This window comes from Psammomys obesus, unplaced genomic scaffold, assembly GCF_907164565.1.
Source record: "Psammomys obesus unplaced genomic scaffold, mPsaObe1.curated_primary_1811, whole genome shotgun sequence".
Lineage (NCBI taxonomy): Eukaryota > Metazoa > Chordata > Mammalia > Rodentia > Muridae > Psammomys > Psammomys obesus.
The window spans coordinates 6764679-6780411 of record NW_026596120.1 but is presented as its reverse complement, the minus strand read 5'-3'; the positions used below and the strand labels follow the sequence as shown (position 1 = coordinate 6780411).

General features: G+C 43.7%; 1 protein-coding gene across 2 annotated transcripts in view; it reads left to right on the top strand.

The window, feature by feature from the left end:
- Positions 1–4782: 4782 nt before the first annotated feature.
- The window catches only part of Rasa2 (RAS p21 protein activator 2), a 101023-nt gene continuing 90072 nt past the window's right edge, over positions 4783–15733 (top strand). For both annotated transcript variants that reach the window (XR_008722826.1, XM_055629844.1), the window contains exon 1: positions 4783–4927. Coding sequence is in view for 1 of the 2 variants with exons in the window: in XM_055629844.1 (XP_055485819.1) it covers positions 4783–4927 (145 nt within the window). In the remaining variant the exon portion in view is untranslated. The remainder of the gene's footprint in view (positions 4928–15733) is intronic.

Genomic DNA, 15733 nt, shown 5'->3' with positions numbered 1-15733 from the left:
CTTTCTTTCTTTCTTTCTTTCTTTCTTTCTTTCTTTCTTTCTTTCTTTCTTTCTTTCTTTCTTTCTTTCTTTCCTTTGAGACAGGGTAGCCCAGGCTGGAATAAAAGGTGATACGCACACCAGGCTGGCCTCACAGACCTTGGCCTGCAACCACCTCCTATGTGCTGGGTTTAAAGCATGTGTCCCTATGCCTGGGTTAGGAAGCCACTTTAACATCAGGTCGCTGGGGAAAGTTGCTCAAAGTGACTGAGGTAAGAGGAGTGCGAGGTGGGCTGGGTCCGGTCTCAAGCCTGAACACCTGGCTAAGGAATCTGAACGTTATTCATTAGTCCTCTTTAACATTTCTTCATGACCTGAACTCTACACTTGCTTGGTGACAGATGAAGTGAAGGAAGCCATTGCTAGGGGTTTTGTTCTTGTTCTTGTTGTTTTGTTTTCTACACAAATAACAAGCTTACATTTTTGCTTTAGATTAAGACTAATTGGTGTGGAACGGGAATGAGACCTGTTTACAAGAGTTCCTGTCAAGGGCATGAAGTGGCATTTACGGAGCTAATTTATCGACTAGATGTGTCACAGACATGTTCTCAACAACTAGTTAACATCAATGACAATTCTTCCCAGGAGGAAGAATCAGTGAAGCATTTCCATTCTGCATCAGAAAGACACACAGATGTCTAAAACCATAGGTGAATGCTGCTCTTAGCCTTTGGTCGGAAGCCTCATTTCGCAGTGGCCAGAGGCCGCTGTAGAGATTCACAGTTGGCCAAAGAGCTGAGAACCTGGGACTGAGAAGTGCTGGCTCAGCCCTAGAGGAGACATCTTCACCAACCACCTCTGAGGTTCAGAGGACTTCAAGGAAGATGGAGCAGGAAGAACATAAGAGCCTGGGGGATGGGAAGGAGAGCTGTGAAGGGCTGCCTTCTGGACTTGACATGGCCTTTGTGCTCATGAACTCACAGCAGCTGTGGTTACCTACCCAAGATTAAACGGGTCAACATTCCAGCACGGGTGGGGGAGGAGCTCATGAGAACCTGCCCCTTTCTGAGGAGCTATAGGCAATTGAAGCATGGCTGCTAGGGGAAGGAGAATGCTTTTCTTCAGTGGTGCAGCCACTATTAAGTTCTTCCAATAAATAAGCCCTGACCCACAGTCCTAATTAAACTCTAATACACACACACACACACACACACACACACACACACACACGGACTGACACACGGGCATACAGGCAGGCAGACTGTGTGTATGTATGAAATTATTAGAGAATAAATTTTAAGAAAACATTTTAAAAGATTTATTTATTTATTTATGTGTGTATGTATGTATTTTATGTATGTGGGTACTTTGTCTGCATACCAGAAGAGAGCATCATATCCTATTATAGATGGTTATGAGCTGCCATGTGGGTGCTGGGACCTCTGGAAGGGCAGTCAGTTTAACCACTGAGCCATCTCTCCAACCCCGAGAAAAAAATTAAAGGAGCACTATTAGAAAACTTGAATATCATTCTCAAATAGTACACATGTAAAAGATGATAGGATCAGGTTCCACATACGAGTCTAAAAAGGCATATTTTTTAAAAATTGTTATATATGGACACTCTTCGGATGGAGTTATGTTTTTGTTTTTAAAGACATGAAATGGTAGAATGGAAAGGAGGAGAGAAAGAAAACAGGTTTCAGCAGTCTGTGGGATGTGGTAACTGGAGACACTATGAAGAAGAGATACAAGAAAATTAGTCTCCAGGTAGGGGAGAGGGGAGGAGGGAAGGGCCAACCAAAACTAAGGATGTATGAAAACAAACCACAAGCAAACCAGATACTTAACGTGATAATTAAAAATAAAAAATGAATTAAATAAAAATAATCTGATGGAGATGAAAAGCCATAGGTCAGTAAATGCAAGCCCTGTGCTGGGGGTGGACCATCTTCCTATGAGTTGTTGGTCAGGGAGGCCCACCGGGCTTCCAAACAATATAGGCAGAGGCCACTGCGGTTGGTTGGCCGCCAGAACTAGGCTTGTGAGGCTGAAGAGACCACAGGACATAGAGAAACCAGGGTGGGACAGAGCTGGAAGCTTCCTCCCAGCTAGCAAGCCCTCATGGTGTTAGACGGTGCTGTGTAGGCCGCTGGTGAATGGTCATCAGTAGTCTTCGTGATGAGGTCCCTACAGGACATCACTGACCTGCCAGGTAAAGTGCACCTACCTACTGACGAGCTAACGGGAAGTCTGCTCTGGGGTTACCAACCACTTCCTGGCTGGAACTGAGGCCTGCTCCTTAAAGAGGGAATTCACATCTGGTACTATAAACCTGTTGAAAAGCTCCTGGCTGGGGAGGCCACCAGCCCTGGCAGGCCATTTTGCTAAATGGATGTGATGTCTGTATTAAATCGCCTTCCAATAATTGTATTTGTATCCATGGATTAGTGAGGACGTCAGGTTTGCTTGGAGAATGTTTTGTTTTGTTTTGACCTGTAATGGGCAATGGTAAAGGTAAATGCAATGACTTGTAACTGAGCAAGGTACTGAGAATAAGTAACTGCGGAGTGTTCAGCCTTAAATAAGACCTCTATAGCACCCCCTTCTGAGGCTCAGAAAACATTGAGGAAGAGATGGCGGAAAGAATGTAAGAGTCAGAGGATGTAGTGGAATGTTGTGGAATTTTCTGAGTATGACATGACATGGCCATTACATTCTTTTTTAAAAAGATATTTCTATTGTTTTTTTTTTTTTTTTTTTTTTTTTTTTACATATATGAATGTTTGATGCATGTCTGCATGTAACTCGGGTGCCTGGTGCCCCTGGAGGTCAGAAGGAGTTACAGCCCTTGGAACTAGCGTTACAGATTATTGTGAGCCACCATGTAGGTGCCGAGAACGCTTCTGGAAGAGCTGCAAGTAGTCTTAACCACTCGGCCATCTCTCCAGCCTTTAGCAGCTATGGTTGTGTGCAGGATCTCCGCAAGACTGGGCTGTCGGCATCCTCTTGCAGGGTCGGGAGGGATTGACAAGGATTTCTAGGCAGTTAATGGTTGCCGGAGGAGAAACAGACATTTCCTTCAGTAGTGTAGCCACTGGTAAGTTTCTCGTGCTCCTGTTATGAACCTCTCACCTCTGTTCCTGGAAACAGCTCCCGTAAATTCATTTGGATTAAAAAAAAAAAAAAAAAAAAGCAAGCCGTGTTGGTGTGATGACTCCGTGAGCAAAGGCTCTTGACACCAAACCAAATGACCCTCGGACCCACATGGTGGAAGGAGAACCGACTTCTAACAGTTGTCTACTGACCTTCCCGTGGATCAGAGCGGAAGAGAGGAAGGGGTTTGAAGGAAGTTGGAGGGTGACACACAAAAAAAGGGTGACGGCAGGGTGAATATGATACATGCGTTATATACACGTGTATGAAAATGTCAGCACATTATTATGCATAATCGATATGTATTATCAAAGCATGTAAAGCTTTAAAATAGAAGAAGCCGGTCTCTAGCACGTGGGCTTGAAACTCTGATTTGGAAAGGAAGGGAAATAAAATTTGGACTTACTGCTTGAAACCAAAACAAAACGCCTGTAAAAGGAGGTATGCTCACTTTCCCTAAGGCTCCGCCGTATAGGAAAAGGGACAGCACATATCACAAGCTGGATTAGAAGCCTTGCTCTCCAGTCTAAAACTCGTAGCAGGCTTAGGTCACTCTGACTGACCAGCTTTTGCCCAAGTGGCTTCTGCCCTTCGAAATACTCCTGCTCCCCCTTGTCTTCTGCTCCCCCTTCCCAGGAAGTGCTCATTTCCAGAAAGGCTCTCCTTATCCCACTTTCCGCACCTTGCTTCTCCTATCCTTGTTCCTCTGCCTCTTTCTGAGTACCCTTCCAGATTGAGGTGCTCAGGGGCTGGGGCCCTCTGTCTTTTGCCCTAAGGCCATCCCTATGTGTCTGACCCTTAAAAAAATCAGCACCTGATTGACTGGCTAGGGTAGATACGCTGGCAAAGAACAGCCCTGCTCTGTTAAATCAGTTTCTTCCTTCTTAGGGCAGCGCAGTTGACGACCTCGGGACCAGGAAATCATCCCTTTCATCACATACCAGGGTGTTATTCACGCAGTTTACTCACTGTAAATAGTTCGCTTAAGATAGTGGCAACAACTAGTTGAAGATTTACAACCTTCCCAGGGCCAACCTACTTTCTAAAAGGCCTGCTTTGGGGAGTAGGAAACGGGTCACCTTTCAGATTCTGAACTACACACGTGGTTGATCATCTCAGAATTTCTGTGGGTCTCAGACTGGGAAGGGTTGGTGGGCTTTGTCTTGAAGCAACATCTGCAGAGCGATGCCCTTAGAGCAAAGGTTGCTTGAGTGGTTTGTCTCCGCTTGCGGGAGCATCCAGACCCTGTTGGAAGAGGCTCTCAAACATCTCTTAGTTTTAATGTTGGCCAAAACGCCAAACTTTTTCTCTGGACCTGACTTGAGGACTCCTGGATCCCTTGAACTTTGCGGGGGACCTGGAGGAGGTCCGCTCGTGGGGGCCGCCCGATTCCCAGGCTTCTGGGGATCACAGCAGGGGCTTTCAAGGCAGGTCCCCACGACTCGCCCCGGGCCGGGTCGCAGGGAAGCAGGGGTAGGCGAGGCGAGGCGAGGCGAGGCGGGCGGGCACGGCGCGAGGGGCGGGGCGAGCCAACCCGAGGCCGGGGCGTGGCCAGAGCGAGGCCCGATCCGGCCTAGGCCTCGCCGGGCCCCGCCTCGCCCCGGCTACGCAGGCGGCCGGGCTGCGGTGGAGGGGCCGGGCGGCACCATGGCGGCGGCAGCGCCTGCTGCTGCGGCGGCGGCGGCGGCGGCTTCTCCCGACGCGCCGGCCGTCACGGGCACGGCGGAAGCCGAGACGGGAGACGAGGACAGTCGTGAGGTCCGAGTGCTGCAGAGCCTGCGCGGCAGGATCTGTAAGCGGGGCCGGGGGCTGAGGGGATCGCGGGGGGCGCCGCGGCTTTGGGTGGGCGGCGGGCGAGCCTGCGCGCGCGGAGGTGGCGGCGCCGGCGTCCGCCCGGGACCGGTGAGGCCGCCCGGGGGGCGGGGGGGCTGTGCTGAGGAAAGGCTCCGCGTCCAGCGGCGGGGCGGCCGGCCCGGGGCTCCCCTCGGAGCGAGCGGGGCGGGGACGTGCAGGCGCGGGCGGCCCGGGCGTGAGGGGCGCCGCCTGGAGCGCGGCCTGGACGCGGGAGCCCGGGGCGCGGCCCGGGGCGCGCGGAGTTTCCGGCCTCCCTCCGACGCAGGCCTGCGGGCGGCCGCGGTCTCGACGGGGAGCCGCCCGAGGTGGGAGCCCCGTGGTAATTACCAGGGAGGCGCGGCTGGAGGAGGGAGGCCGGGCCGGGCCGGGGCGGGGCCGGGCGGCGGGCCGAGGAGGGGCTGCGGGCTCCTGGGGCTCCCGAGCCGGGGGGCGGCGTGGAGGGGGGCGCCGGGGGCTGCGGAAGCGGGCGGCCCGGCCTCGGGTGGGCGCGGCGCCGGCGGGGCGCCCGGGAGGCTCGGGCGGGACACCTGCGCCCGCCCCACCTCTCTGCGGCGACGGCGGGGACTTGAATCGAGAGGCGGCGTGACTGACAGGGACTTCGGGCAGGATGTAGTGGCTTCCTGTGAGCAGGTCTCCGAACCCAGTCATCCAGTCCGCGCTTAGCCCCGCTTCAGTCTCTTCCGTGCATTTGTCACTTTCGTGAGAGCCGCGCCGATGCGTGTAAGAATCTTACTCCGAGACTGGCCGGTTGGACTGTCATTGCGATCCTTAAGTCTTTTGAAATGACCCTTTGATATTAGACTGAAACCCCCAGTGTATTTAGACGACCCCTTTTTTACCACTGAGCCATCTCTCCAGCCCCTAGACGACCCCTTTTTACTGTTTAAGAAATAAATGAATAAAGCTTATTCAAAGCTCCTGTTGGAAAGCATTTTTTTCCCCCAAAATTCAGATTCTTTATCCTCAGATTGAAATCACACTCCATGATGTCTCCTTGGCTGTGAGAGATGTTTTGTATTTTGTAGGTTGAAAATTGTGTTAGAATGGCTAATACCGCTCTTTCTTCAGCAGAATATACATTTTGCTTAAATACTGATGCTATTAACTTATTTTAGATTCTCCCCCTTGGGTTTTTGAGGTTACTCCCCCTTTAGGAATTTGGAATTTTATTAAAATCCCAGGAGCAAACATACTAAATGTTACTTTTTATTCCCTGATATGATCCTGGGACTCTTAAGACATTGTAGACATAATACTTGGAGCCCGGTGCGGCACGCCTGTAATCTGGGCACTCAGGGAAGCAGAGGCAGGCGGATCACGGTGAGTTCCAGGCCAGCCTTGTCTACAAAGGCCAAGGATGGCCAAGGCTACACAGAGAAACCCTGCCTCGAAAAACAAAACAAACAAAAACCCTTGGAAAACTACACCAGAGCAGTGGATGTTTTGTGAATCTGAGTTCCCGTATTTTACGTTGCTTTCTTAGGGTGTAAACTTTTCACGGCTTAGATTTCTTAAACTTAATATTTGCGTATATGTACTGTTTGGGAAAAGCCAAATGAGCCAGATTTTCTGTCTTCCGTTGATCTGGTTTTTCAGATTATTGCTACTTTATATTCTTCTGTGCACTAATGCTAGACACCGTCTGTTGAAGCTTCACTGATGGATAAAAGCAGGTTGCATTGTGGGACAGCATATGCACTGTTGGAGTTGACATTTAGGTTGGACTGTTTCTAGAAGGATGTAGTTTACCTTCTGCTTTGACCTGATCCATAGCAAAGCTTCTATGAACAGTAGGTAAAAATACCACTCCAAGTGAAATCTGGGATTGCAAATTTAAAAAAAAAAAAAAAATCCAACCAAAAGTCAATGACACTGCTTTGTTTCTGTGGTTTAGGCAGTTCCACTACCCAGAAATTGACCATTAAGTTCCTGGGAATTATATTTTTTAGGTTAACCAGGGCTTAAAGCATTGTACTTGCTTTCACCCAAGGCAGTTTCTCTATTTTTTTTTTTTAATTGTTCAGCTTATAGCTCAGGTATGGTGTGATTGTTTTACAAAGAAACATACTTAAGTCCAAAATGTCCCTCCCATTTCTCTGTCCTCCTTTTAGCTGGTATAATCTAGGGTTGGTTGAGCATGGGGACCTTGCAAGGAAATGCTGTTCTCTGTTTCCTGAAACTGACATTGGGTTTTGTCAGGTGAGGGCTGAAAAGGGGCAGAAACCTTGGCAGGTGCTGAAGTCGCAGAAGTGGGATGATGGTGGACTGACAGTGAAGAAGCACTTTCGGGATGCTGATGTACTTAGTTGCTATTCCTTTTCACAACCCTGAGAAACTCCAGGGAGACCTGATAGTTGCCTATTGGCCTGGAGATGTGCTGTCAGATTCAAAACTGCACTTTGGGGGCAGAGTTAGAGGTCTGGACAGCTGAACAATCCACCTGAGAGGAAACATTCCTGAATTGGGCAATACACTACAACTCCAAATCATCCCAGCAAAAAGTGAGGATGAACTGGTCTGGCTCATGCCGGTAATCCCAGCACTCTGGGAGGCACAGGTTCGAGGCCAGCCTGGTCTACATAGGGAGTCCAGGACAGCCCAGGCTACATAGAGAAACCCTGTCTCTTTGTAAAAAAGTGAGGATGGATTGCTATATATGTTGTATATTGTTGAAATTCTAGAGTTAGATAATGGTCCACACCCTCTTTCTGTTGTTTCATTGCTAATTTGTTTTTTGTCCCATAGATTTCACAAGATATATAGTATCAAGTTGATAGATCAGAAAACTGTAGGGTGGGACTGTGGCTCAGTCAGTGAAGTGCCTGCTTCCAAGCCTGAGGACCTGCCTTCAGATCACCAGAATGCATGTGAAGAGGCAAGGGTGGGGGAGGAGGGTTACAGCACATTCCTTTAACCCTACTTACAGTGTGTTGATGGGCAGATCCCTGAAACTCCTTGACTGGGCCAGCCTGGCTGAGTGGAGCCTCTGGCTCATTGAGAAACCTTGTCTCAAACAATAAAGGTGGAGAGAGAGTCGTCAAGATACCGGATAGTTGATTGTCTTAGGCCCCCACATACGGGGTACGGGCATGCACGTGTCCACAGCCGCACTAATGAGTACGTGCACTGGCTGTGTGATGTCCATAGGCCTATTTGTGGAAGTGCTCTATGGTATGTACTAATAAAAGCAAAAGATTCAAAGCCAAATGATAGAGCTAGGAATATAGCTTAGTTGACCATTTTCCTTACAGCCCTTCACACACACACACGCACACACACACAATTTTATAGCTGCTTTCACACAGTCCGTTTAAGGACAGTATTTTGGGTTATAGACTGATATCCAGTTCCTTGAATTGTTTTAGGTGTCCTAAAAATCCTGACTTTTTGAATGGCCAGCTTCCTTAACTATATTCAAGAAGTAAAGTTCTTGGGCATCTTAGAATTGTCTCTGAGCCTTTAGTAAACAAAGTTCTGAGTATTTTTATTTGGTCTGAACCACATTAATGTAAGTAGCACACCTAAAACTAGTTTGTATATGCCCCCACTACACCCTATATTCAGGTGAAAGAAAGGCTTTATATTTTTCTCCTTTATATATATCTTCAAGCTTGATGTGGCCTCCTTTTTTTTTTTTTTTTTTTGTTGCCACATTTTGTTCAGTTTGCTTTTGTCTAATTAAATCAATTGTAAAAGTTTTGAAAGGCTCCAACTCCCTTATGCACAGGCTTTTTCACTCAGGAAGCACCAGGCTTATAAAGGTACCAGCTGTGAACACTTGTGTGAAGTATTTGCTATGTTGTGCAGTGAGCTCTGGGAGACAGTGGTGGAGCTCAGAAATTTACTAGCATTTTTATATTTTCAGACCAAGAATGACTTAGGGCTGTTTGACAAAGGGGGCAGGTTAAGTGCTTAAGCTTAGGGCCTGGTGTAATTAGTCAGCTGGGACTGAATGTATACTTAATTCCCAGTTTTTGTTCACACCTTTCTGTTCCTCTATAGTCTCATATGCAAATTGTGAATAATAAAAGTATCTGTCTCACAGGATTGCTGATGATACTCTCATCCCCTCTTCTCCGCCCCCTCCCCCCCCCCCAAAAAAAAGCTGGGTCAGCCATGGGCCATCTCTTAGGAAGGAGTGAAGTAGGAGATAAAGCTTTATCTGATGCTCTGTCCAACAAGCGCCAGCATTTCCTGGTGTACAAAGCCAGTTGAAAGCAGAAAGCCTGGGTTCTGCTTTATACTTTGTTAGGTAATATTCCTGTGACTTTAGGCAGCTCATTCACCCTTGAGCTTAGCGATTTTATCTTTCTCATCTTGTGAGTGGGCTAGTGCTTCATCACCAGTCATTTTTGCTCACGTTGTTTCCTCTATGTGAGCTTGTGCCCCCCCTCCATATTTATTCAAACAACTACATATCCTTCAAAAGCTTGCTTTATGTGATCTAAGTCTTTGACCCAAACTTACCCTCATTTCTACATACAGCTTTGATGCTTAAAAAAATACCGTAATTCATGACCAATTTCTTATTATAGAATCATTTGTATATGGCCCCCATTATACTGTGAATGTTTAGGATTCATTCTTGTTTTTAATATTTTTTTAAAACAATCTCACTAGAACAGGGCAGGCCTTTAGGAAATACCCTATCAGTGTTATCCTGAGGATAGTTTCAGAGTACTGGGTATCTAGATATGAAAGGATTTCCATGTCGCTGAACAGACTAGCAGTGGTAACTTTATTAAAGGACGACTTCATGGATCTTTTAGGAAGATCCTCCTTAGGAAAAGGATTACATTTTTCTATATGCTGTCTTGTTAATTAAAGTATTAATTGTTATCTGACTATATTCATGAATTTTGTTACTAATTCTTCCTGGAGCTTGGAAAAGAAAATTTTTAACTCCTACTTTACCCTGAAGTGTTCTTATTTGGCATGGCAGGTTTAATGTTTTGGTAGTAAGATGTAAATCAAGACATTTTATTGACTATCCAAGAGTTGAGAGGAAGAGGTTTAAAAGGGATTATTCATGCCAATAGTTCATTATTATCAAATTTTTGAAATGAGATGATGAGTACTTAATAGAGGGAATTAAAAGGGTTTACTCATGGTAATAACTCATTATTGTCAGAAATTTGGAAATGAGATGATGAGTTATTTAGGACGGAAGAAGAACCCATCTTTGAGATGGCTAGGGAGGAGAAAGGGATCTTTGTAATAGTTCACAGAGCATTCAGCTAATCATTTGCTCTGTGGAGGACAGGCGTAAACCTCAGTGAGTTCATAGAGGTTTTCTGTAACTGAGAACTCTTCGAGTAGTCCTCAAGTGACTGCGGAAGTGATGTAGCTAGAATAAAACCATCATTTTCATTCCTTTAGTTACAGACCCTAATCCTATTTCCTTATTAATGTGCCTTATAGAATTATTTGATAATATCCAGTTTTATGTTTTTCCTACTGATACATTTCTGTACTCTTAAGAACTGGTAACAAAGTTTTGTTTTATGGTCATGTATTATTGGTAAATTAAGAAACATTTTATGTAAGTTAAATTTTTATGACATCTAGTTATGTGTGTTGTTTTAATCACTGTACCTAGCTAAGTTGGTTTTATTCTGTGTGTGTGTGTGTGTGTGTGTGTGTGTGTGTGTGTGTGTGCAGGTATACATGGGTGTGTGTATATGTACATGTGGCTTCCAGAAGACAGTCTCAGATGTCCTCGGGAACACTATCCACTTCTCTTGTGGCCTGGAGCCTACTAATTAGTCTAGACTGGCCAGCCAGCAAGATCCATGGATGCCTCTGTCTCTACCATCTCAGTGCTTGATTACATGCATGACCCCTACACCCAGCATTTTTGCCTGGGTTCTGAGGATTAAACCCAGGTCCTCATGTTTGAGGCAAGCACAAACACTTTACTGACTGATCTTTCCCTGTGGCCCCCAAAATGGCATGTTATAAGGTTATATCAAATATGAGCTGATGCAGGCCTTTAATCCTCGAACTTGGGAGGCAGAAGCAGGTGGATCTCTGAGTTCAAGGCCAGCTTGGTTTACAAAGCAAAGTTCCAGGAGAGCGAGGGTTACACAGAGAAACCCTGTCTTGAAACAAACAAATGAACAAACAACTATAATTGAACTATAACTGAGCTATAATTGAAAATTTTATTATTATGAGTATGGTTCCTAATAGTACTATTAATGATAGACTAACTAGGCAGATTGAGGAGCCCCTACTATTTTACTTCAAAAATGAGAGTTTGGATGTGTCTTTAAACACCCTTTCTAGTTCTTTCATAGTTGCTTTATAAAGTGTACCATTTATTTAAGCTAAACATCAGAGACCTTTGCTTTAACGCTTGAATTTGTTTACTATACCTATTTTGCATTTGATACAATACTTTTAAGAAATTTGCCTAAAATTTATTAGGGTTGTTTGAATCCTAAACATTTTTCCTATGGCCAATAATTAATTCAGTAGTAGTATGTAATACATATTTGATTATCTGTTAGGGCATACCAGTCCCTTGCTCTGTAAAGTAGGTCTAAGCTGTGAGTGGGATGAGAAAGTCTTTATTCAGTGTTTTATTCCAAAATTTATACTGAGCAGTAGCTTTCATTCATTCTCTGCTTAGAGGATTGTAAAGCTTTAGAACTAAAAGAAAAAGAAAATTTTTGTCTCTTCTGTTGTATGCATGAAAACTGATGTTCAGGGACCCAAGGATCACACATAAATACTTGTTGGACACTAGTGCATTCTCGAGTTCTTTTTAGAATGCTGTTGATTTATTACTGTGAATGCTGAAAATATGCTACATTTAAGATATGAAGACTGCATTACCTCTCTGATGGTTTTCAAAGTGGAAGAATTTCCTTGATTTTTGTTCACTTGATTATCTGCTCCTGCTAAGAACTGCTCTTAAGAACGAGCAGTTCAACCCAGGTTGTGCTTTCTGTGGAGACTAGCCTGATGCTGATGCATTTTTGTCAGACTTTATCTTAATTCTTTGCAGTCCATCAATGTGGCTTATGTACTTAAAAAATTCTGCTACCCAAACTCTAGACTCATCACTTTGAGGGTCTACCAGTTTAGTTTGTATCCTTTTGGAGATTATTTAAGCAATTACCAGCAATTGTTTGTGTATTGTAGCTTTTCCACCACAGAGAAATAGAAGCAAAATATGCAGTGCTCTGAATCTTTCTTTTAAAATATAATTGAAGATATTTCATATCTTCATTTAGAGATAATAGTCATAATATCCATAAAATCTTATCATCTGTATGTATTGCATTTTATTTAACCAGCCACCTATTGATTGACACTTAAGTTGTCTCTTGTCTTTGCAGTAACAAATGTTGCTACAGTAAATAGCCTTGTTTATCTTGTATGTATGTAGGCTGTGGATATGAGTGTGAGTGTGTGGTCCTGGGGAGAGAATTCAGGGTCTTCTTTGCATTACCATCAGGCTGTATCTGATGTATACTGTCTTCTCTGTCGGTCCGTCCATCCATCCACACACCCACCTACCCACTCATCTACTCATTTTGTTTTTTTTTTTTCTGTGTAGCCCTGACTGTCCTGGAACTCACTCTGTAGAATAGGTTTGCCTCAAACTCAGAGATCTGCCTGCCTCTGCTTCCCAAGTCCTGGGGTTAAAGATGTGTGCCACCACTGCCTGGCTGCTGTATGTTATTTTAAAAGTGAGTTCTCACTGAGTAGTCCAGGCTGACATTGAATTTGTGATGATACTTCTGCAGTCACTGGGATTATAGGTGTGCACCATCATATCTGGGCTTCATACGGATTTTCAAATTAAAGAAGCCAGTAGAAAAATACATGCAAAGACACTCCATAGAAGAAAATAAATTATCTTGTAAATATATGAAAATGCTGGTGAAATTGAACAGCAATGAATCAGAGATATAGAAGTGTAAAACATAACCGCTTAAAAAATGGAATTCTTGCATGTTTTAGTATTTAATGAGTGTTTAGGGAAAACATACTTTTTGTACTTTTATTGTGATTCTAAATTTATAAAACCATGTTAGAGTGTTTGGTAGTATCTATTAAAATTTAGATGTATTTTCCTTATGTGTTTTTACTTCTGCCATATCATCCTAAAGCACAAAGGTGTTCTGTGTTGACAACTTTGCTTAAAAAAAAAAAAAAAAAAAAAAAAAGGCACAACTGAAGTGTTCATTAACAGGAAAGTGGCTAAATGGTTTGTTCAGACATATGTTCTATAGCAGTGACGCACAATACAATACATCTATGTTAGCATGACCTCAACATGTATTATTGGGTAAAAAAAAAACAAAATAAAACCCACAAATTGTTAGTTATTTCTGTATTTATTTATTTATCATCCATCCATTTGTTCGTATATCCATCCCCTCCCTCTAATCTGTTTTTTATAATGCCTGAGGATCAAACCTGGGACATCACAAATGCTAATTTAATCAAGTTTTCTGTCACGGAGCTGCAATCCAGCCCATTAATGTGTGCTTTTAAGCTTTTGGAACACTGAGGATTTCCTATAAATTAGTAGATAAATTTTTTAAAAAGATTTCTGGAAAGAGGTATAACTTATTTTTTTCAATGATGGGCAACAGGAATTAGCCTTCCCTGTAATGACTTGGCTTCAGTAGGGAGTATAAGAATGTATTGGAGATATGATAAAAAATGTCTGTTTGTTCAAATGAATTTGATAGTGTTAGACCTTGAGACTTAGTTTAACATTTGATTGATACTATGTGCAAAATAAGATTTAGTAACATTTTAAGTACACATTGAAGTGAATATCAACTTTTCTATTTTCAGTTTCTACTTATTAGTGTGTATACATGTATGTAATTATGTGGGGAGGGTGTGTGTGTGTAGGACAACTTGTAGAGTTGGTTTTCTTCCTCCACCAGGTGCCTTCTGTAGGTTGAACTCAGGTTGTCAGGATGAGCAGCAAGTGTCTTTTCCTACTGGATTATCTCACCAGCCCTTCTTTTTCTGTGTTTGGGTAGTTTTAAAGATTTCTATTTAATCATGTATCTGTGAGCGCAGGTGCCTGAAGGAGACAGAGGAGGTAGAGTGGTTGTGAGTCACCACCCTATGTGAATGCTGGGACCTGAACTCTGATCTTCAAGAGAAGCATGTGGCAGCCCCATAATTTTATTTTGAAGTTAAAGAAAGTAAAACTTAGAAAAATACAGTGGATTTCTATAGACTTTGCCTGTTTGATCAGTTGCTTATGCTAATGTTGACTTTTCAAAAAGTTAGTACTTTCAGAAGGATGTTATATAAAGGTCCTGAGTAATTTTGAACCTGCATATTTTGACAGTCTTGTTTATATAGGACTTCCTTAGTATGTATGGGGAAGTGAAACAGTGTCTATTGACTATTTACTGGTTTCCAGGTATTGTGCTAGGATAGTTTGCCTTTTATCTCATTTGCTTCATTTTATCAGAGGATTGTTGCTCTTTAAAGGAGGACAGTAGAGGGACTCTTTAGCAGTGTTGGGGGAGCACCAGATTCCTGCAGGCTTGGTGACGGGCTCATGTTCTTTCCCTACCAGGCTGCCTGTCTGTAGTGTATTAGAATGAGTTCATTTCTGTTGTCAGGGTACGGGAAACCTCTAAGTTAACAATGGTCTAATAAAATAGATAGTAAAGTTAGATTGTTGTCAAATACAGTAAAAATGACTCTAGGGATTTGTAAAGATATTCTTTTGTCTTCCTAACTCTGCTTTGTGTGGTTTTCTGATACACCTATCCCTCTTTTTTCTTTTTCCTTTGTTTTTTTGTTTTCCTACTTTCTTGTTTTTCTGACATGAAGTCTTACTTCAGGCTGGCCTTAAATTCTCAGACTAGCAAGAGAGTGCTGGAATTGCAGGCATGTGCCACCATACGCACTGATTTCTCTTCTGTTTAATTCAGTTTCTTGCTTTTAAGTGGTTCTCATAATAAATACACACCTTTTATACACATGGGTATGTGTTTCTCCTTTGCTCCTAGGCGCTGTGTTTTGTTTTGTTTTTCTTTTTTACTTTTGAAAAGTATCTGATAAAAATTCCATTACCAAAGAGAACAATCGCATCCCACTGAAGGCCTGGCCACATGGCCCCAGGCTCCACCATGGTCTGTCTTTAGCCTTTTTCTTGCCATCCAGGTTCTGTAGGTTGTCTTATGAGCCTTGCTTGCTAAGTAAGCATCATGTAGGTTAGGGACCAATGGCCTAGCTCAGCAGATATTACACCATAATCTCTGTTTGCTTTCTCGCCTTGCAAAGGGGCCTGGAGGGACCTTAGAAACCAGCACACATTCAAAACTGACACCAGATGTGGGCAAGGCAAGCCACAGGAAGATCCTTCCTGCCCTTGGTTACATACTTCTATAACCCATGGACACTTCCTGGCAGTACCTGGTGAAACTCGCCCTTTCATGTACAGTCGTTTCCTAACTTCTTGTTCTAGGCTGAGCTTCAGTCAGGGCGATTAGAATGATCACAGTAGATAGCTGCAGCAGTTATTATGCATTATCTTTGATCAGGGCCTAGTGCTTGGATACAGGAATTGTAGCCTGTGTTAATTTTTAAGAACCTCTAGCCAGCAAGAGCACTAATAGTTACGATTTACTAAGTACTTTGTTTCAGGTATGTGCCAAGTGATTTACTACAGTGAATGTCCACAGCAGTCCTAAGTACTATCTCTTTTTTTACACAGGAAGTTGAAACTAAGGACATAACAGCTTCTAAA